This window comes from Oryctolagus cuniculus, chromosome 6 (genome assembly GCF_051225735.1).
Source record: "Oryctolagus cuniculus isolate XC-2025 breed Fujian yellow rabbit chromosome 6, ASM5122573v1, whole genome shotgun sequence".
NCBI lineage: Eukaryota > Metazoa > Chordata > Mammalia > Lagomorpha > Leporidae > Oryctolagus > Oryctolagus cuniculus.
In genome coordinates this window covers 115,578,041-115,601,562 of record NC_142872.1, presented here as the reverse complement: position 1 = coordinate 115,601,562, position 23,522 = coordinate 115,578,041, and the positions used below count along the sequence as shown (strand labels likewise).

The 23,522-nt window shown below is 37.8% G+C and overlaps 1 protein-coding gene across 3 annotated transcripts in view; it reads right to left on the bottom strand.

Moving 5' to 3' along the window:
- Window positions 1-746: 746 nt before the first annotated feature.
- RIPK2 (receptor interacting serine/threonine kinase 2) overlaps window positions 747-23,522 on the bottom strand; it is a 34,761-nt gene continuing 11,985 nt past the window's right edge. For 2 of the 3 annotated variants that reach the window (XM_070075849.2, XM_008255713.5), the window contains 8 exons: window positions 17,493-17,650; window positions 15,419-15,468; window positions 11,478-11,639; window positions 8,050-8,135; window positions 6,402-6,485; window positions 5,252-5,345; window positions 3,648-3,806; window positions 747-2,466 (listed from right to left, as the gene is read on the bottom strand). In XM_070075849.2, coding sequence (XP_069931950.1) covers window positions 2,132-2,466; window positions 3,648-3,806; window positions 5,252-5,345; window positions 6,402-6,485; window positions 8,050-8,135; window positions 11,478-11,639; window positions 15,419-15,468; window positions 17,493-17,650 — 1,128 coding nt within the window. In that variant the 3' untranslated portion in view covers window positions 747-2,131. The remainder of the gene's footprint in view (window positions 2,467-3,647; window positions 3,807-5,251; window positions 5,346-6,401; window positions 6,486-8,049; window positions 8,136-11,477; window positions 11,640-15,418; window positions 15,469-17,492; window positions 17,651-23,522) is intronic. The other variant, XR_016235792.1, reaches the window with a different exon arrangement.

Below are 23,522 nucleotides of genomic sequence, written 5' to 3'. Positions count from 1 at the left end.
AGGGAAATGTGATTTAAAGGAAATTTCTTCTCATGCTTTCCTCCTACTGAACTATTCATTAAAGAAATATGAAGAAAGTGCAAGGCTCTGTTCAATACCAGCTGGTCCGATGTAGCACATTTTGTCTCAGCTTCTTCTAAACATCATTGTTGTTGCATGTATGTCATAATGAAAATACACGACTGAGACTGTGACATCTCTGAAGGGATGAAGGCTCATTGTATATTCATCTTGGTCCTTTACACTCTCTTCTTACTCATCAGTACGTTGTCATTCTTGTAGAAAAGTTTGCAGGGGCCGGTGCTGTGGCATAGCAGGTAGAACCGCTGCCTGCAGCGCTGGCATCTCATATAGGCACCAGTTCGAATCTTGGCTGCTCCATATCCAATTCAGCTCTCTGCTATGGCCTAGATAAGCAGTAGAAGATGGCTCAAGTCCTTGGGCCCGGGCACCTGCATGGGAGACCTGGAAGAAGCTCCTGGCTCCTGGCTTCGGATCGGGCATCTCCGGCCGTTGCGGCCAATTGGGGAGTGAACCAGCAGATGGGAGACTTCTTTCTGCCTTTCCTTCTCTCTCTGTGTAACTCTTTTAAGTAAAAATAAAAAAAAAAAAAGAGAGAAAAGTTTGCAGAGCTGTGGCGATAGGTAACCACGCATCTGTCTTAAATTATGAAAATGGCTGGAAGCATGTGGCCAGAAGCATACAGACTATGAGTTTTTTCTTTGTAGAAAATACAAAAAGCAGGGTAAAGTTCTCGATTTTATTAAGTCAAATATACATTGTCAATATAAAATTAAATTTGAAGCCATTAATATTCAAAAGAATTTTTAAAGAATATGTGTAGTGAAAAGGGAAAACCTAGAAAATATTTTTTCTACTTACATCCCAAGTTAAATCTTTATCTCAAAATATTCTAAAGCTTATTAGGAAACCCCTGTGTGTAGTTTTGATTTTTCCTTATAAACTTCTGCATTTCCCAAACAAAAAGAGGTACCGGGGCTAATGTCAAACTCCAAATTGAAGATTCAAATGCTTTATAATTTTAATAAAATGTCTAATTGCTTCAGTTCCATCAAATCTCCTCAACATGTTATTCTTGAAAGTTTTATACTTTCAAATTATTATATATCTCTTTTTGCTGATTGCTAAACATTTCTCTGAAAAAGGCTATTCCTTGTAGATTTTTATTAAGTAATAGAACCTATAAACAAAAAAGAAAAAAAAGAAAAGAGCTCCCATTGTACCTTTATTGTTTGAGGTAACCTTGGTATGATCAAGAAAATAAAATAAAAAATGCAGCATGGAAATTATGTAACAACGAAAAAGAATGCCTTAGATCGCTATCTGATCTGGAGGGCTGTACAAGCTACGCTATTAACTGCAAAAAGCAGGTTGCATTATGATATAACAATAGTGATAATGTTAAGGAATGGTCTTCTCCCAGATGAGTATATATTTTAAATATCAGCAGGAAGAAGGGTGCCAGAGGATACACTCGTACACATAGGCTAGTAATTTTGATTAGCTTTGTTGATGACAGTGGGAAGACTGAGATTAAAAATGGGGGCAGATAGCTGGTGTTAAAAGGCTAATTTTTTCTTTATGTACTTCATAGTCTCTGAAACAACTGTTAAACAATAATCCATAAACAAAATTTTAAAGTGTAATCTAAATACAGGAATTTAAAATAAATGAGCTCTTAGAGGACTTAATCCTGGCGTTATAAAATATGAACACTGTATTATCTCTGGAAAGGGCACATAATTCATAAAGTCAAACTGCATCTTAGACAAGTAATAAATAATCTGCAAAGAAAGTGAATGTGAAAATGCCTTCCAGTAGAAGCATGTGATATCTTAAGGCATGGTTATGTACTAGAATACAATTATTCCACTTAAAAAATTATAATTAATGAAAGACATAAAAAGTGAACTGTGTAGCAAAATGCAAACTTTTTACTTATATTAATTTAAAAAATACTGCAATGTCATGGAAGGAGACTAATATTTACTTAAGGAAGAATCTTCAGTAAAGCACTAATACTCTACTGGATTTAATAAAAAAACAGTATCAAGGCAACAGAGATAAATATCCTTTTATAAACTGACTTTTCTTCTTGAAAAAGACTCATTTATAAGCTTTTATTTGGAAGTAAATTTAAAGATGATTTAGAAACCACAGGTGTTTCTGGGTATGGCTGAAGACCCATTTGTTTGTTGTCTTTCAACTTTTGAACTATAACTTTGGCAAATTCTTCTCCTTGGATGTCAGAAGTGTCCAGTAATTGTCTGACTTTTGAGGTCCTTGTGGGTTTGGTACTAATAAGTTCATAGTCCTCCTTCATGATCAAGTCCCTGGATAGAAGGGCATCTAGTGACTGATTAAGGCACGCTTCAGTCATTTGGTTTACAATTTCTTCCCTTTTGCTCTGGATCCACTGTTGGGCTATACCAGGTTGCACACGTTCTGTAGACAAGGAATGGATGAACAGTTAACATGGTGATGACAGATTACAGCAATGAGTAAAATCACATGAAAAATAAATATGGCATAAACCAAATTTTCCCATGATTGTGCCAACATGGAACATTAGTGGTTTGGGTGCTGCTATTATTTTTCAGGAAACATTCAGAGGTTCAGGATATCACCTTCATCTTCCAGAAAAAGCATTGCATTTTTTATTATTATTAAAGATTTATTTATTTGAGAGACACAAAGAGACAGCGACAGACAGGCAGAGATCTTCCACCCATTGATTCACTCCCCATATGGTTCCAAGGGCTGGGGCTAGGCTAGACCGAAGCCTGGAGTCAGGGGCTTTTTCCAGGTCATCTTCCACATGAGTAGCAGGGGCTCAAGCACTTGAGCCATCTTCTGCTGCTTTCCCCAGGCCATTTAGTGGGGAGCTGGATCAGAAGTGGAACATCTAGATGTAAGCCGGCACACATAAAGGGTGCAAGCATACCAGGTGGCAGTTTTACCCAATATGCCACAATACCAGCCCCAAGTACTGCCTTTTTATATACTGTAAGCAATGGAGCAAAAACTATTTTACTTTTCAGGTTTTGGTTTGTTTGTTTCAAATATAATGCATACTTGTATAGTTGTTGTCAGCAAAAAGAACTTCAGTGATATATTAAATCTCTCCTAAGTTAAATGTTCATGGAATGCCACTTTAGTCTATTATATTTTGCATATTAATATTCCTATCTTCTGGGATTGGACTGGTGAGAGAGAGAGAGAGACAGAGAGAAAGGCCTTCCTTTGCCGTTGGTTCACCCTCCAATGGCTGCTGTGGCTGGCGTACCACGCTGATCCGAAGGCAGGAGCCAGGTGCTTCTCCTGGTCTCCCATGGGGTGTAGGGCCCAAGGCCTTGGGCCATCCTCCACTACACTCCTGGGCCATAGCAGAGAGCTGGCCTGGAAGAGGGGCAACCGGGACAGAATCCGGCGCCCCAACCGGGACTAGAACCCGGTGTGCCAGCACCGCTAGGCGGAGGATTAGCCTACTGAGCTGCGGCGCCGGCCCAGGTATACTATCTTACTGAAGAAATAAAGACAAATCTTGTTGTACGGCAAATCTACTAAATATGTCTTTGTGAAGTAAATGGCACCATTTACAATGTTTTCTTACAGTAAATACTTACCTGAATTTCCCTCAGTCAAGAGTGAATTTATTATTACTAAAGAACATGGGGAGGTTTTGTGATCACAGAAGGTTGCCTTTTGAGATGCAGAAACAGTACTATCCCAACTGTGATTTACTGGGCAGTGATGCAGCTTCACAGAATAGTCTTGTGTTTTTCCTGTAAAACATAACATCTTCATTCAGGGCAGAATATTCCTTAGGTATCTCTATCAGCTAAAATATCAACATTTGGGTCATATGGAAGGCTGTAATGCCTTTACTTTTTCACTATCAAAGCTGCTTCAGAAACTAATTCTCCAAGTAAATATTTTTTTAGAGCAAGGAAAGATTTATGTCGAATATTTTCACTGTACTTTTGTCTGTGCTTGTCTGTCCTATGTGTATAAATCATGGAAGTTCACTTCTTAACAAAGTCCTGTATTTTTCTGTGTCTTCCTCCTCCTGCACTTTAAATGTATCCTCTTAATCTGTTTATGATGTGTGTCTTCTATTTCCTTCACTGGCATTGTTTCCAATTTCAGAGTCTCAATTGTCACTTCTATTTGCAAATCCGTGTAAGTTTTCTGCCTTCATGAAAATTCTGCCCTGCATTTTCAACAGCCCGCTGGGTATCACCTCTATTGCACTAGTAGAAGCTCAAATTAAAAAAAAAAAAATAAAAACTTAAGTCATTATTCATCTTAATGGTAAAACCTGTTTTCACTCTTTTAACTCCTTCAGCGAAAAGTGACAAAGTCTTATCAGTGAGTCCCCTATAATCTCCTCATGCCACCCCTCCCTGCTTTTACTCTGCATCAGTTCTTACAATTTCTTACTCTTACTACCTGGTCTCCTCACCTAGAGTCTGCTTTTCCTTTCAAAACACCCTACCTCTTCCAGCCAGAATGTACTGTCCTAAAGCTAACAATTTTATCATATCACAGAATGTTTCAAGAGTCATTTCCCGATGAAGTGAAAACAAAGCTCAAATACTTGGCTGAGTATTAGAATTCATGACAACTCTACCCTACTTATTTTTTATTGTCTTTCATTCATTCACCCCCTTCATTGTTCTCTATGGCTTCTTGCTTTTTTCTTTCCCATGTACTGTTCTATTTGCCTAGAATTCTTACCCTTTATAACTACAGGTCCAGCCTTCAGCCAGAAGGCTTGATGCCAACACGGTGTAGTATAGTGACATGAGAGTATTTAGCAAAACTCCTGGCTTCAGGTCTTGGATTTGCCAGCGACTAGCTCTGTTATCCTGAGGGTTCTGAATCTGTAAAACAAGCTGTTGTGCCAGTACTTTGTGAAGAATAATTCTCCTACACTGTATGACCAAAGCTCCAAACCACATCTCTCTTAAAATACTTTTATATCTCATACTACACTTATTTAGAAATATTTTTCCTTTCTCATAGCATTTTACCTTTGTCTTTCCATAGTGTCTAATACTTAAATGTGTTTGTTGAATGTCCCACTCCTATTTTCACATCTTTCAAAAAGAGTCACAAATGCTAATCAAAGACACGTTCAACACAAACCATCAATGGTTGCCAAGAATACGATCTTGAAAGAAAACAGAAACCTTGGAGATCAATAATGATTGGAAAACTAACTTACTAGATACAAAGTCACTGTCCTGGGGAGCTGACAGGGACCTTGAGGTTCCAGGAGAAGCACCACTTCTATAGAGCTGAGAGGATCCACATGACTCCTAAGTAAATACAGATAAAATAAATAGACTTAGGAAACATACAGGTTAAAAAAAATCATTTCAGAAGCAACACAGCTTTAGTTTTTAAGTACTTGCTTTTGACTTATTACAAATGACTCAAAACTCTCACAAATTAAAGAACTACCTACATACACATGACAACCAACAAAAATAAACTCATCAACTCAAATAGGGAGATAAGACAATAACTGTTAGAAATATCATTTTTCAGATAAGATTGGGCATGTTCAGGGTGGTATGGCTATAGACAGAAATATCATTTTTCAGTTTTTTTTTCTACATGATCTTAAAAGTTCTGTCCAGTGGCTTGAATAGTCAATGAGAAATTTAAAACCACAGATTTAGAGCAAATGCCTGTTCTCAGAGCCCTAAGGATGGGAGGCCATGGAAAAAGCAATGGAGAACTTGAATTATCTTCCAGTTTTGTCACAGAATTACTAACTTTCAACAAAGGTTTATTATTGTAATATTTGTACTATCTATTTTAAATGCACATGTGTGGACCACAGGATCAAATGAGACAGTGTATATAAAAATGATTCAAACACTACGTATTATGCTTTGTGGTTCTTCTGAAGGAATTATTACTTTTCTGAATCTGTAAAGTGAAAATACATATTCTTAAAAGAAATGACTAATATGAAACAAGTTTGAATGAATGCTACTTAAGAAATTTCTTGGAAAGCAACAGAAATGGCTTTTTCCTCATTAATTATTAGAAAGGTAAGAACCACATGGCATAAATATATTACTAGAACTGTAATCAATGGTATTTCAGGAACATCATTCAGCCACAGCACTTAATGCCAAACTAAGAATCAATTATTGTTATTTGATGTGATGAACAATGAACTGAAAATTATGAGAGCTGGATTTAAAGTTGTAGATTACATGGACTACCTAACAAATACTACATACTACCCAGGCTTTAGTTTTCCACCTATAAAGAAGGTGTTAGACTGAATTTTTTGTCATATTCTTCCCAAATTTTGAGTTTGGTGTGTGTGCATGTGTGTGTGTATTTATTAAATTTACCTCTTGTGGACCATGATTTACAGATATGTTCAGGGATAATTCCATTTTCTTCTCATCACATAGGTGAACAGTACTTGAAGCACTCTGTAAGTTGAAAGAATACATTATATGTACTTTAATAGGAGGGGATTAGAAATACAGAGGTAAAAATACAATCTACTTGATTTTATATATTTATGCAAAAATCAATTAATCAATTGGTGGAGGATAAGAAACCAAGAAGCAGAGACAGTGTAGAGCAGCAGAAAAAGACTGGATCCTGTGTAATAGTAATTGGTTACCTGGAGCAAATTACTACCTCTCAGAGCTTCATCTTTTAAAATGTAATTAATACCTAAATATAAGATTGTCCTAAAGACTGAGAATTTAATGTATCTCATACAAACTGGGTACTTAATAAACTCTGGTGTGCATCTGTCTATTTCCATTATTGGAAATACAGGCATAAAAATTAACAGTTTTGGGACTGACACTGTGGTATAGTGGGTAAAACTGCTGCCTGCAATGCCAGCATCTCATATGTATGCCAGTTTGAATCCAGCTGTCCCATTTCCCATTCAGCTTCCTGCTAATGTGCCTGGGAAAGCAGTGGAAGGTGGTCCAAGTACTTGTGACCCTGCACAAGGGAGTTCGCAAAGAAGCTCCTGGCTTCGGATCAGCCCAACTCTGGTCATTGCAGCCATTTGGAGTGAACCAGTGAATGGAAGATATCTCTCTCTCTCCCTCTCTCTCTCTCTCTCTCTCTCTCCTCTATCTCTGTAACTTTGCCTTTCAAATAAATAAATAAACCTTCAAAAATTTAACAGTCTTAAATATAGGATCTAGTGTTAAAATTGTTTGGAGATTCCCTTTATAACCAAGAAAACAGGATCTTCCATCTACTTTTATTTGGTAGAATAAAAAGAAAAAAATGGTAGGAGAAAACATGAAACTGAAGAGGTTAAGTCAAAAGGAAATATTATCAGGCATTTGTATCTAACAGGAATTGGAGAAACAAATTAGTATGCTCTAGAAAAGACTGTACCTATTTAGAAGGGGGGGAGGAGTTAGTAAAAAGTTATCAAAAGAACTGGGTCGGCGCCGCGGCTCACTAGGCTAATCCTCCGCCTTGCGGCGCCGGCACACCGGGTTCTAGTCCCGGTTGGGGCACCGAATTCTGTCCCGGTTGCCCCTCTTCCAGGCCAGCTCTCTGCTGTGGCCAGGGAGTGCAGTGGAGGATGGCCCAGGTGCTTGGGCCCTGCACCCCATGGGAGACCAGGAAAAGCACCTGGCTCCTGGCTCCTGCCATCGGATCAGCGCGGTGCGCCAGCCGCAGCACGCTGGCAGCGGCGGCCATTGGAGGGTGAACCAACGGCAAAGGAAGACCTTTCTCTCTGTCTCTCTCTCTCACTGTCCACTCTGCCTGTCAAAAAATAAAAATAAAAAAATAAAAAAAAAAAAAAAAAAAAAAGAACTAAAATAAAGTTCCTGAGTTCATTACAAAACTCAGGCACTAAAATTGCTAACATAAATTTTTAGTTTGGTTATGGTTAGTGATTTCCTTTATGTACTTTCCTTAAAACTGAAGGTTAAGTCAATAGTTCCAGTAAACAGCAAGGGGCAAGCAAAGTCAGTTAGTGATAAGTAAACTGTAAATTGTGCAATTTACCTTTGTTTTTTTCAGCTGCATAACAGCTTCAAGAAAAGTTATCTCTTCAAATGTTCTCAGAACTGGTTCAAGTTCTATTAAACATTCTAGATCAGAAAAAAATTACATTTTGGGTTCAGATTGCTTTTAATCATTAAAACTTAAATGCTAAGTATTAACTGACAAAAATTAGTCAGTTTTCCCCCAAAGTAATGACATTCAACTATCTTCAGACTTCTTATTTCTGGTATAAAGACAGACATAGGATCAGTGGAAAAGAATTGAGAGTTTAAAAATAAATTCTTACAATTATGGTCAGTTGATTTTCAACAGATGGTGCTAAGACTGTTGGATATCCACAGAAGATAAATTCAGACTCTTATCTCACACCATATATAAAAACTTATTTGGAATGGATCACATATTTGGATGTAAGCATAGGAGAAAATTTTCTTGTCCTTGGGTTAGATTGAGTTCTTAGATATGACAATAAAAAAATAGGGTCCATAAAAAATTAGGGTGTTTTGTCTGGTGGTTAAGATGGTGGTTGGGATGCCTATATACTACACTGGAATGCCTAGGTTTGATGCCCAACTTTGCTCATGGCTCCAAGTTCCACCTAATGCAGACTCTGGAAGGCTGCAATGATGGCTGAAGTAATTGGGTTTCTGCCACTCTTGTGGGAAACCTGGATTGAGTTCTTGGCCAAGGCTTTGGTCTTAGCTGGGGACCACTGTGGGCACTGGGGCATGAACTAGTGGATGGGAGTGCACTCTCTCTCTCTCTCTGCCTCTCAAATAAATAAAAAGTTTTCTTCAAAAAAAATTTGTAACCGGACTTGAAATAAATTGAAAACTTTTGCATATCAAGACACTATTAACTAAAAATAAGATAAGCCAGACTCGGAGAATATCTGCATATCTCTGCTAACGCACTTGTATCTGGTATATATAAATTACTCTGAAAATTGAACAGGATAAATAATGTAACTACAAAGTGAATAAAGGATTCACAGTAATTACTCATACTTATTTCATTCCTTCTAATTAATATTTTAACATGTATCAATCTTCTGTTTTTATATCTCTACTAAAATTAGATTTTTTTTTTTGGTTTCCAATGATGACAATACTGAAAAATCTTGCTTATTTTACTCAGCTTCTTGGCAGATTAGATATAGCTGACTGCTCCTTCTCTGAAAATTTCCCTTTGGTGGCTTCCAAGACCCAAGAAATTGCATTCTTTATTGTCATCTGTTTCACAATCTCTTTTCCTCTTTCTCTACTCAATTTTTTTTCAAGATTTTTATTTTTTATAATTTTTAGTCTTTAACAGATTCAGTATATATGAATTCTAATATAATGATAGTCTCTCCTTTCTCTACTTAATTTTTAAAAAAATATTTTTATTTATTTGAAAGGTAGGGTTACAGACAGAGAAAGGGAAATACACAGAGAAAGGTCTTCCATCTGCTGGTTCACTCCCCAAATGGCTGCAACAGCTAGGGCTAATACAGGCTGAAACCAAGAGCCAGGAGCTTCTTCTGGGTCTCCCACACAGGTGCAGGGGCCCAAGCACTCAGGTCATCTTCCACTGCTTTCCCAGGTGATTAGCAGAAAGCTGGCTTAGAAGAAGGACAGCCGGGACACAAACTGGCAGCTATATGGGATGCTGGTGTACACAGGCTAGGCTTAGCCTACTGTGCCACAGTGCCAGCCCCTCTACTCAATTTCTAAGTGCTGGAATGCCTCAGAACTCTAATATGGTGCTCTATTCGTTGCTATCTATATTCTCTCTTTGGGTGATCCAGTCTATACCATCTCTGTGTTAATAATGCTCAATTTTGATTCAGGAAATCTGGCACCTCCTTTAAGTAACAAATCCATCTATTATCCTAGTAGTAGCAGTGATTATCACTGTTTCCACTTGCTGATTATCTGAATAATGCTCCAATGATGATTTACATACAAGTCACTGTGCAGGTGTATGTTTTCATTTAAGTAACTACCTGTAGGTACAATTTTGATTTGTATGGTAAATTTACCTTTCAAACTTTTTAAAATAAGTGCATCATTTTACAATCACATTAACTATGTTTCATTACTCCACATTATTGTTAAAACTTGTTATTTTGATACTTGCCTTTGTCTCAATAGCAATTCTAGTGGTTATACATAGGTATCTCATTATAGTTTTAAAATGCATTTCCTAATGGTATTAAGACACATTTAATGTCTTTTTTAGTCATTTGTATATTTCCTGCAGTGAAATTCAGACCTTTTACTATTTTTTATTGGGTTATTTGTCCTGAGTTGTCAGAGTTCTTACATTTCTAGATACAAATCTTTTAGCAGATATATGATACACAAATGTTTTCCCAGACTGTGGAGTGCTTTTTATTTTTTCTCAATAGTGTACTTTGAAGTGCAAAAGTTTCCAATTGTTTTGAAACTAATTAACCAATTATTTTGTTATGGGTCCTGATTTTATTATTTTTTCATGTATCCAAGAGCTCTGTTTAAACCAAGAATATGAAGATTTTCTCTTATGTTTACATCTAGATGTCTGATCATTCTACTTCTGAAACACATCTTAATTCTGTGCAATTGTTCTACCTCCAGAATTACTACCTTAATTAGAAAATTCCTGCAGCTCTTACCCAATTTCCACACAGCAGTGAATGATTTCATCTAAAATTAGATCATGTCAGTTCCCTTCAAAGCAAACTTTAATGGCCTTCCATTGCACTTGGACTGACTTTTTATGATGTCCAGCATCTCTTCTGTACCTCCCCAATCTCCTGACATTATGTCCTTCTTTGCAAGGTTTCCTCCCGCTATAAAGGCCTCTTTGTTCTTCACAAATAACATTTCCTGCTGTTCTAGTGAAGGCCCTTTAGCCTTGCTCTTTTCTCTGCCTGAAAAACTTGTTCTTCCGCTTTTGAATGATTAGCTCCTTTTCAGGCTTCAAATCTCAGCTCAAATGTTTGCTCCTTAAAACAAGCCTTTCCTCTCTCTCCCTTATTACCCTGCTTTCTTCCGGACCTCAGTGATCTCTTTCTTCTACATTTATGTTTTGCCTGAGTCTTCTCTATGAGGCTATGGGCTCCTGAAAGTTACTGCCTTATACTATCTTATTTACTAATCTTTCTCAGTGCTCACTCTGTACTCATGTGCTGTAGCACATGGTAGGTGTTCAATAAAGAGTTGTTGAATATATGAAAGCAATGAACACTCCTAGCTGATTTCTCTCTTCTGTTAGGAATTCTCAATTCTGCTCTCAAAACAGTTATTCAAAGGTAAATGTTATGAATAACAAGAATTAGAAGAATTTAAACAACACTTGCAACTAGTTATCCAATTTGTATAATTTTTCCAGGGATATTTTATTCACAGTGCATTAGGTACTTTACATAACTCAAATGGTCCAGATCAAAGCTGTATACTCACTTAAGAAAGATGGTCTTTCATCCGGATTTTGTGCCCATCCACTTTCTATCAGAGATATCATAAGTGCTCGATGAGGTATATCAAAAGGTAAACTTTCTTCATTAGTGTCAGGTCGATGTCCCTGTGACACACTATACATAATCTGCAATGGATTGGTGACTTCTGTCCAAAGAACGTATTTAATTTATTAGAAATACATTAAAATCTAGCACATTAAATACTAAAACTAGGCAGATGAAAATGAGTAATCTTAAAATTTTAGGAGTAATAAAATATATTACCCCTCCTTGGTTAAAGGAATACATATATATGAATCCAAGTCATTACCAGACTTGTCAGCCTTCCAGGAAAGGAGTTTACATCATCATTAATTCTGGACTTGATAATGTTATTTCACTTTGTTAATGGTATATGAGTAGAACAGAGTCAGGCAGAGCTCTGTATAGCTGAGTAAAATGTGACAGAGCCATGAAAGGCTACAGCAACCAATATCTAACTAACCTGAAGGAGAAATAAAAATATTGGCAAACTATGCAACCTAAAGGTTTAATAACCAGAATCTACAAAGAGATAAAGAAACTCCACGACATCAAAACAAACAACCCACTAAAGAGATGGGCCAAGGACCTCAATAGACATTTTTCAAAAGAGGAAATACAAACAGCTAACAGACACATGAAAAAATGTTCAGGATCACTAGCAATCAGGGAAATGCAAATCAAAACCACAATGAGGTTTCACCTCACCCCAGTTAGAATTCTGGCTCACATACAGAAATCTACCAACAACAGATGCTGGCGAGGATGTGGGGAAAAAGGGACACTAACCCACTGTTGGTGGGAATGCAAACTGGTAAAACCACTATGGAAGTCAGTTTGGAGATTCCTCAGAAGCCTAAATATAACCCTACCATACAACCCAGCCATCCCACTCCTTGGAATTTACCCAAAGGAAATTAAATTGGCAAATAAAAGAGCTGGCTGCATTTTAATGTTTATTGCAGCTCAATTCATAATAGCTAAGACATGGAATCAACCTAAATGCCCATCAACAGATGACTGGATAAAGAAATTATGGGATATGTACTGTATAGAATATATACAGCAGGAAAAAAATGAAATCTGGTCATTTGCAACAAAATGGAAGAATCAGGAAACCATCATGCTGAGTGAAATAAGCCAGTCCCAAAGGGACAAATATCATATGTTCTCCCTGATCGGTGACAACTACTGAGCACCTAAAAGGAAACCTCTTGAAGTGAAGGAACAATGACTTGATCAGCCCTTGTCCTGACTGTTGAGGAACAACTTAATACTTTATTCCCTTTAGTATTTTTTTGTTCTACTTAATACCATTGGTTGAACTCTTTAATTAACACACAATTATTCTTAGCTGTTTAAATTTAACTGAAAAGTGATCCCTGTTAAATATAACAGTGGGAATAAGAGAGGGAGGAAATGTACAGTTTGGCACATGCTCAATCGGACTTATCCCTAATGGTAGAGTTAAAACGGTGCCAGGGGATTCCAATTCAGTCTCATCAAGGTGGCATGTACCAATGCCATCCTACTAGTCCAAGTGATCAGTTTCAGTTCATAATTAATCATAATGATAGGATTAAGTGCTAAAGGGATCACATAAACAAGACTAGTGTCTGCTAATACTAACTGATAGAATTAAAAAGGAGAGAATGATCCAACATGGGAAGCGGGATACACAGCAGACTCACAGAATGGCAGATGTCCTAAACAGCACTCTGGCCTCATAATCAGCCCTTAAGGCATGTGGATCTGGTTAAAAAGCCTATGAGAGTATTTCAGGCATGGAAAGCCAAGACACTGTGGCAAAAAACAAACAAAAACAAAAAAAGAAAAACCTAAATGAAAGATCTCTGTGAGTGAGATCCCAGTGGAAAGAAGGGGCCATCAAAGAAGGAGGTACCTTTCTCTGAAGGGAGGAGAGAACTTCCACTTTCACTATGGCCTTGTCTAAATAAGATCAGAGTTGGCAAACTCAAGAGGCTTCCATAGCCTTGGCAGCTCATGACTAGAGCCTCAAGTGATTACATCATAAGTAAGAGTGTCAATTGTTAAATCAACGAAAGGAGTCACTGTGCATTTACTCCCCATTTAGGATCTCTGTCCTTAATGTGTTGTACTATGTGAATTAACGGTATAACTGGTACTCAAACAGTACTTTATACTTTGTGTTTCGGTGTGGGTGCAAACTGTTGAAATCTTTACTTTTATGGCCAGCGCCGTGGCTCACTAGGCTAATCCTCTGCCTGTGGTGCTGGCACACCGGGTTCTAGTCCTGGCTGGGGCGCTGGGTACTAGTCCCAGTTGCCCCTCTTCCAGTACAGCTCTCTGCTGTGGCCCAGGAAGGCAGTGGAGGATAGCCCAAGTGCTTGGGCCCTGCACCCACATGGGAGACCAGGAGGAAAGCACCTGGCTCCTGGCTTTGGATCCGTGCAGCACGCCGGCCATAGCAGCCATTGGGTGGTGAACCAATGGAAGGAAGACCTTTCTCTCTGTCTCTCTCTCATTGTCTAACTCTGCCTGTGAAAAAAAAAAAAAAAAAAAAAAAAAAAAAAGAAATTTTTACTAAATTGATCTTCTCTATATAAAGATAATTGAAAATGAATCTTGAAGTGAATGGGGTGGGAGATGGGATGGTTGTGCGTCGGAGGGAGTTTATGGGGGGAAAAAGCCGCTATAATCCAAAAGTTGTACTTTGAAAATATATTTATTAAATAAAAGTTAAAAAAAGAGTTTACTTTGTAAGCTACTGAGATTTTGAGGTTGTTACATTTGAGCAATATGACCTTATACAAATCTCAAAATAAAGAAATAAACAATATTATTAGGGAATGAAAAAGACAGATTATTCTTCATTGTTTACTGTTCTGTATAAAATAGTTAAGTACTGGAATGGGTGCCGGGGCACACTAAGTTAATCCTCTGCCTTTGTTGCCGGCATCCAATATGGGCGCTGGTTCTAGTCCCAGCTGCTCCTCTTCCAATCCAGCTCTCTGCTGTGGCCTGGGAAAGCAGCAGAGGATGGCCTGGGTCCTTGGGCCCCTGTACCCGTATGACAGACCAGGAAGAAGCACCTGGCTCCTGGCTTCGGATTGGCACAGCTCCGGCCGTTGCGGCCATTTGGGGAGTGAACCAACGGAAAGAAGGCTTTTATCTCTGTTTCTCTATCTCACTGTCTGTAACTCTACCTGTCAAATAAATAAATAAATAAAATCTTTAAAAAAAAGTTAAGTATTAAGTATTCATATAGTTTTAAAGCTGGAATGGATCTTGCAAATAGTAATTCAATACTTGTTTTGTCGATGAGGAAAATGAGGATTCTAGAAATTCAGTGACTTTATCATAGACTTAATTACTGTCAGAACAAGAATAAGGAAACTATATTTTTGGGACTGGCATGGTGATATAGTGGATAAAGCTGCTACCTGCAATGCTCACATCCAATGTGGGTGCTGGTTTGAGTCCCAGCTGCTCTACTTCGGATCCAGTTCCCTGCTAATGGCCTGGGAAAAATAGAGAAAGATGGCTCAAGTGTTTGGGGCCCTGCCACTAATGTGAGAGACCTAAATGAAGATCCTGGCTCTGGCCTGGCCCAGCCAGGAGGTAAAACCAGCAAATGGAAGACCTTTCTCTGTCTGCCTCTCCCACTCTGTTATTCCCAACTTTCAAGTAAATAAATGAATCTTTAAAAAAATAAAAAAAGATTCTAGATTCTTCCTGACCCTTAATCTGGTACACTTTGCTGTAAATGATAGATTCGTCATTGAAAAATGTTTGTTTTCATGCTGTTAGTTTGCACAAATGAATGACAGATACATTTAAAATAAGATGAATGTTGGATAGTTCTGAGTGCAGCCTGCCAAAATGTTGTTATTAAAAATAAGGAAGTCAAAGTATTCTTACCTTCAAAAGGCTGTTTTCTGGATAACACCTCCCATGTGATAATTGCATAGCTGTTTAAGATAAAAACAAAAATTACATACATTATGAATTTTATACATTATATATGAACTCTGCATAATAACCTAAAATAGTAACTAATTTTAAAAGCTAACTGTCAAGATACCATTTTTGAAAATGACAAGGTAGTCAAATGCTGCTTAAAGAATTACCACATAAAACCAAGATGATGAATGGTCAAGACAGTTTTGTTTGGAAAGGAAATTAATATTAATTTGAAAAATTAGGGGAGGGCATCTGGCCTCAGAGTTAAAATCATGGTTGAGGTACTGGTACCCAGGTCTGGTTTCTATCTTCAGCTTCCTGCCAATGCAGACCCTAGGCACAGTGGCAATGGATCTGATAGATAGAGTTCCTCTCACCCATGTGTGAAACCTGGATTGATTTCCCAGCTCCTGGCCTTGGCCTGGTCACGTCCTGGCTAATGCAGGCATCTGGAGATGGAGCTAGTGAATGGGATCACTGTCTTTCAAAAACATTTTTTTTAGAAAATCACGGTAATAAAACTGTGAAATTACATGCAAGGATATCCTTAGAAGGGTAACTCATTCTTGAATACTCAGATAAGCTATGCTCTTTAATTATGTGATCCTATTTTTCGCACAAAATAAAGAGCAATAAAAACACTGTCTCATGTGGTCCCATTCTAACGACTTTTTTTCCTGGTTTGAGTACTCTCTGCCTTCAGGTAGTAACATTCTGCCTACAATTAACATCAGTTTTAAATCACCTGGTTTAGTCACACAAAGTTTGTATTTGGGATAAATGATTAAATAGGATATAGAAATTTTTCTGCATCCCCAAATTAACAATGCATTCAATAGGGACACTTGGAATTGACTAGTTACCAACCAACACATAATCCTAGAGGGAGAGTAAGGGTTACACAGGGAATTCTCAACCAAATCAAGGAGTAATATTTCCTCATTTTCCCTGCTGTGGAATACAGGAGTAGAGTATAAAGGCATACTTCACAAAATCAATGATAAGCAGATTTAAATAGATCTTTGTTTATAGAATCAACCCCGCTTTCAAAAATTATTGGTTACAGTATGATTTTTACCTTAGAAGATATAAATTACCCTCCTATATCGTCACAGTACATCATTCAAAATGAACTAAAGATATCAGAGAATAGAAAATACAAAAGAACTTTTATTCATACAGTAATGTGAATGTAAAAGACACTTGCTCTAAGTGCCTTAGCATAGCTACTAAAACTAGTTAGTTGGTACTGGATTTAATGAGAAGTAATAAAAATTAAATCATTTGGAGAAAGGGATACACAATTTAAATATGTAATTCTCTGGTAGAGAAATAGCATTTATTGTTAAATGCACCTTAATTTTTATCGATTATTTATTAAATATAGCAAAAATACTTTAAAAGGTTATAAAATGTGTTCATAGTATATGCTATTAATTCTGGTTTACATTAATTATGCATGTTAAAAGAAACAAGTACAGTTTTACATGAAATGAATGATTGGTGCCACTCCCTAATTCTGTGAATTATAAATTATCACCTTCCTTTCCTCTGGTCAAATATCCAATATCAAGAATAATGTATTATACTCATTACTGTTTTATACTTATTATAAGGTTGTAAGTAATCTGTATGTTAAACATGAAAACATGATCTTAATAAACACATATGACATATGCAAACATTAGGGATTTTTAAAACAAAAATCTCAGTTGGTTTAAGGATTTGTTTATTTTTGTAAAAAAAAAAGTCTAGATATCAGACAATAAATGGTAGAACAGGATGGGAAACTTAAAAGTAAAATGTTAAGAACAACTATTTCTCCCAAGTTACATACAACAAATAGGACAAAAAGATGTACTTTAAAATCTTTTAAAGAATATAAAAGTTGCTTAAGCAAGGCATTTTTAAATTGAGTAATACTAAACACTGTGGCCTCTGTTATTTTTTCAGCAGAGTTATGAGAGCTGCAAAATCCTGGTTGACTAATCTTGTATTTTAAATTAACTCTGAACAAAGGAATACACTGTACCTATATATGTCGTGCTTGACACTGGCCCTTGATTTCTGTCCAGGTTCATAGTTTTCAGGTGGCATATAGATAATTGTGCCTCCTTCTGGTGCAGATTTACTATTTCGTGACTGTGAAAGGGACATCATTCGCCATTTGGATAAACCAAAATCTGCAATCTGTATGGGAAAAATAGTAAATAATTGAATTTAAAATTTTTCTCTTTAAAAAGTCAATGAATTGAATGTCTTTGTGTATATCCATTGCATTCAGGTGTTAGATCAAAGGAAACGTTATATAAATATTTTATTTCTATATTTTCTAACCTGTTTTTTTTTTTTTAATTTTTTTTTTTGACAGGCAGAGTGGACAGTGAGAGAGAGGGAGACAGAGACAAAGGTCTTCCTTTGCCGTTGGTTCACCCTTCAATGGCCGCCGCAGCCGGCATCACACTGATCAGAAGCCAGGAGCTAGGTGCTTCTCCTGGTCTCCCATGTGGGTACAGGGCCCAAGCACTTGGGCCATCCTCCACTGCACTCCTGGGTCATAGCAGAGAGCTGGCCTGGCAGAGGGGCAACTGGGACAGAATCCGGCGCCCCGACCAGGACTAGAACCCGATGTGCCGATGCCGCAGAGGATTAGCCTATGGAGCTGCGGTGCCGGACTCTAACCTGTTTTTTTAAAAATAAAATTAAGTTCCACAGCAGTGAACTCAAGAACTCCAGAAGGAATACATACTGACTTGAGGTTTAACAGAATATTACAAGTGTCAAAAGACTAGTGATTTTTCCCTTCAGTTTGGTGCAAGTGTATACATTGAACACTTTATTTTTATGGTAAATAGCTTGATAGCATGTGCTTTTGAAATTCACTCACTGCACAGAACTGCTAAATCTACTAATTGTCACTGAGTATTCCTTACAACTCAGGTTTATATATGGTTTTATTTATAATGCCTTGGAAGGAGCATTTTTAAGTTTTGAAATAAGCAAAATTTCAGTAATAATAAATGTCATTATTATACGATTTATGCTTACCACTAAAAGAATGGTATATTATAGTCAGCATATAAAGCATATTATGTCCAAAACAACAGACAGCTAAAGAATTGTCATAACAATCTTCTGATGTCTTTTAGTTTTACTTTACTTGTAAATCTTGCTCTGCTTTATACAATCCGTAAATATTTAAAAGCTGCCTATTTTTAAAACTGAAAAGATGAAAGAATACAAATGATATTTAATGGATACAGGAATATGGGAAATCTTGAAAGCTACTTTAGTTGCTTAGACTTTTGTAATGCATACTTTAGAAGTCAACATAGTGTAAAGAGCTCCATCCAGCACACTGTATTTCTATTATTTACATCCTATATTTTTACTGTCATATAGTCAAAAAAGCCTTAAGCTGAACTATGGTTAAGTCGGACCATCTGTATTCTGTTTTCACATAAGACCTACAGAAGAGCAGAGAAAGCAGATAGGGTACACATAAATATTCCCTTCTCAAGAAGCCTGTCACTGGTTCATCTGTATCTAAGGTGGACCAACAGACATTTGATTGACAAAAAATAAAGAAGTTAACTGCATTTTTAAAAAAGATTTATTTGAAAGGCAGAGTTACAGAGGGATTGAGGGATAAAGGGAGAGGGTTCTGAGAAAGAGAGAGGGACAGGGAGAGAATGAGAGAGAATATTCCATGCGCTGGTTTACTCCCTAAATGGTTGCCAAAGCCAGGAGTCAAGAACTCCATCTAGGAATCTCATATAGGTGGCAGGGGCCCAAGCATTTGTGCTGTCTTCCACTGCTTTCCTAGGAATGTTAGCAGGGAGCTGGATTGGAAGCAGAGCAGCTGAGGCTCTAGCAGGTGCTCTGATATAGGATGCCAGCATTGTAAGCTGTGGCTTAACACCCTGCACTACAATTCCAGCTCTAAGTTCATTTTTTTTTTCTCACTAAACTTTGTTTTCATGGGTCAAAATTTTGTAACATATTTTTGGTCAAGTTTCCATTAAAAAAATACTGATTTTAAAAACAACTTAAAACCATCATGCGCACACACACACACACACACACACAAATGGTCCATGGGGCTGACACTGTGGGGTAGTGGGTAAAGCCACTGCCTGAGGTACTGGCATCCATTATGGGGCACTGCCTCAAGTCCCGGCTGCTCGTCTTTCAATCCAGCTCTCTGCTTATGGCCTGGGAAAGCAGTAGAAGATGGCCCACGTGCTTGGAACCCTGCACCTGCATGGGAAACCTAGAAGAATCTCCTGGCTCCTGGCTTCAGATGGGCCCAGCTGGGGAAGATGCAGCCATTTGGGGGAATGACCCAGCTGATGGAAGACCTCTCTTTCTCTGCCTCTCTCTAACTCTGCCTTTCAAGTAAATAAATAAATCTTAAAAAAAAAAAAAATGGTCCACAAAACATTCTCCTTTCTTTATGAAGGTTTTATGATGCACTGTTATCATTAAACAGTCTTTTAATATTAAACTTAAATGGCCACCTAAGTGTATTTTTAAAAGGTTTAGAAATGTCTCAATTGATCTTAATAGGCAGTACATATTTTTCTTATAGATACTAAGCTTCTGGTTAGCTTTCCAGTAAGAAAACTTACTTCAAAAAACTGCAGTATGATGTGAATTTCAAGTTATTTCTATTTTATTTTTATAGATTTGTGTGAACTTCAGAAGTAAAATGTCCTACACCAAGCTGATACGTAGATCAAGTAAGTATTACTTTTTCATGAGTTGCTGATGAACTTTGACTTTCAAAGGACACTAGAAAGTATACAGCAAAGTCATGAAATATGCCTACAAAAGGATGATACTAATTTAAAAGAATAGCATCAGAAAAGTCACAGTTCTGTATGTGCTAAATGAAAATTACAAAAAATACACAAAATCAAGACCATTTTATATCTTACTCATAGCGAAGAAAGACCAAGGGTCCCCTACTGATCAATGAAGAAGAAAGTAGAGGGTCATGGACTATTATTATTATACTTCTGTTTACTCTACCAAGAATAGTTTCTCTGTTGAGATGAAGGAAATAAAGTTCAGGGAGTCTGAAAGGCACACAGAGTACAAGTACCTTACATCTGAAATTATTGAGAGAATGTGCAAATACCTACACTATGTTAGTAGTTTTCTCTTATGGGACAGAATGGAGAGGTACTACTGGATATCAAAAAAGTTAATGTCAGTCTAATTGTTTTTTTAAGTATCTGAAATTTCTGTTTTTTTGAAGAATGATTAATTTTATTTATTTGAAAATCAGAATTACAGAGAGAGAGAGAGGGAGCAAGAGAAAGAGAAAGAGATCTTCCATCTGCTGGTTTACTCCTCAAATGGCCTCCACGGCCAGAGCTGGTCCAGACTGAAGCCAGGAGCCAGGAACTCCATCAGGGTTTCCCATATGGGTGACAGGGGTCCAAGTACTTGGGCCATCTTTCACTGCTTTTCCCAGGCACATTAGCAGGGAAGTGGGTCAGACAGCGGAGTAGCCAGGACTTGAAGCAGTGCTCAAATGGGATGCTGGCATTGCAGGTGGTAGCTTAATTCACTGCACCACAAGGGTCACCAGTCTAATCTTTAAAAAGGGAAAAACAACATTGGTTTTGCAAATCTATAAACTAGTAGGAGACTATCCTTAAACCCTGTCTGAAAATAATTAGGGGCTGACATTGTGACACAGTGGGTGAAGCTGTCACTTAAGATGCTGGCATTCCATATCAGAGTGCTGGATAGAGACTTGGTTGCTCCACTTCCGATACAGCTCCCTGCTAACGCACCTGGGAAAGCAGTGCAGCATGGCCCAAATTACTTGGCCCTCTGTCACCCTGCCACATATGTAAGATACCAGGATGGAGTTCTTCACTTCTGGTTTCAGCCTAGCCTACAGCTGTTTGTTATAGCCATTTGGGGAGTGATCCAGCAGTTGGGAGTTCTCTGTCTCGCACTCTCTCTGTCACTCTGTGAAATCATTTGGTCTGGCCTTCCGAAGGCAACCATAGGTAGTACACAAAATTCAATAAATTTATAGCAGGATATTTTTTAAGCTGATAATTTTTTTTGACAGGCAGAGTTAGACAGTGAGAGTGAGAGAGAGAGAGAGAGAGACAAGAGACAGAGAGAAAGGTCTTCCTTTTTCCGTTGGTTCACCCCCCAAGTGGCCATTACGGCTGGTGCGCTGGGACTGGCACACTGTGCCAATCCAAAGCCAGGAGCCAGGTGCCTCCTCCGGGTCTCCCATGCGGGTGCAGGGCTCAAGGACCTGGGCCATCCTCCACTGCACTCCCGGGCCACAGCAGAGAGCTGGACTGGAAGAGGAGCAACCAGGACAGAATCCGGCGCCCCGACCGGGACTAGAATCTGGTGTGCCAGCGCCGCAGGTGGAGGATCAGCCCCCCCCCAGTGAGCCATGGTGCCGGCCAAGCTGATAATTTTTTTTAAAGATTTATTTTATTTATTTGAAAGACAGAGTTACAGAGAGAGGACTTCCATCTGCTGGTTCACTCCCCAGATGGACGCAATGGCCGGGGCTGTGCTGATCCGAAACCAGGAGCCAGGAGCTTCTTCTGGGTCTCCCACATGAGTGCAGGGCCCCAAGGACTGGGCCATCTTCTACTGCTTTCTCAGGCCATAGCAGGAAGCTGGATTGGAAGAGGAGCATCCAGGACTAGAACCAGTGCCCATATGGGATGCCGGTGCTTCAGGCCAGGGCTTTAAACTGCTGTGCCAGAGCACCGGCCCCAAAGCTGATAATTTTTTAAGGAAAGCCTACAAATGATGTTATAAATACCCAAATGGCCTTTGGCATAAAAAAGGTTCCCCATCCCTGCTTTAGAAGGTAACACAGAAGAAAATCGCAAATACCTACAGCTTGGTGAAGATTGCTTAGACATGATAACGAAAGCATAAAAGAAAAATATAAATAAATTTGATTTTATCAAAATTAAAACTTTTGTTCTGTTAAAGGTCATGTTAAAAGAAATGAAATAAAAGATGAACTATAGATTGGGAGGAAACATTTGCAAACCACTTATCTCATGTACAACTGATGTTTAGATTCTAAGTGGAAAGTGAAAAAAAAAAACCCCAAAGAATCCAATTAGAAAGCCTTCAGAAATGAACAGATTTTTCACTGAGAAGGATATAAAGATGGCAAATAAGCACATGAAAAGGTGTTTAATATTATTAGCCATTAGGAAAACTGAAATTAAGATCATTGTGAGATATTACTGTATACATATTAGAAAAGCTAATTAAGAACAGTGGTAAATACCAAATGCTGGTGAAGCTGTGAAAAAGCTAGATCTCACATACATTGCTGGTGGAGCATAAAATGATATAGACATTCTGGAAAGTACTTGATAGTTTCTTTTAAAAACCTAAACCTACCATCTCCATATGACTCAGTAGTTATATTCTTGGGGAATTTATCCCTGAGAAATATTTATATTCACTCATCAATCTGTACAGGACTGTTCATAGAAGTTTTACTGAATTGCTGAAAACTGGAAAGAACCAAAATGTCCCTCAATAGGTAAATGGTTAAATAACTGCAGTTTATCAATACCATAGAACCAGTTAGCAACAACAACAAACAACAACTACTGATAGATATAAAAACTTGGATGGATATTAAGGGTATTATGCTGTGGAAACAGAACCTAAAAAAAAAAAAAAATCACATGATTCCACTTAAATGGCATACTCAAAATTACTAAACCAGAGAGACAGAAAACAGTGTTTATCAGGGATAGTGGAATGGAAGAGATGGGTGTAACACGAGCAGTATCTTTGCAGTGACAGCATAGTGCTATCTTGACTGCTGGAGTGGATACACAAAATGTTCACGGGATAAAGTGACAGAAAACTATATAAATGCACTGCACTAATATAAATTTCTTGGTCTTGAAATTATATTAAAATGATATATGATATAATCAGGAGAAACTGAGTGAAGGGGACATGGGATCTCTGTATTACCTGAAATTTCTTGTAAATCCATAATACATTCAAAAGAAAAAAAATTAAAAAAAGA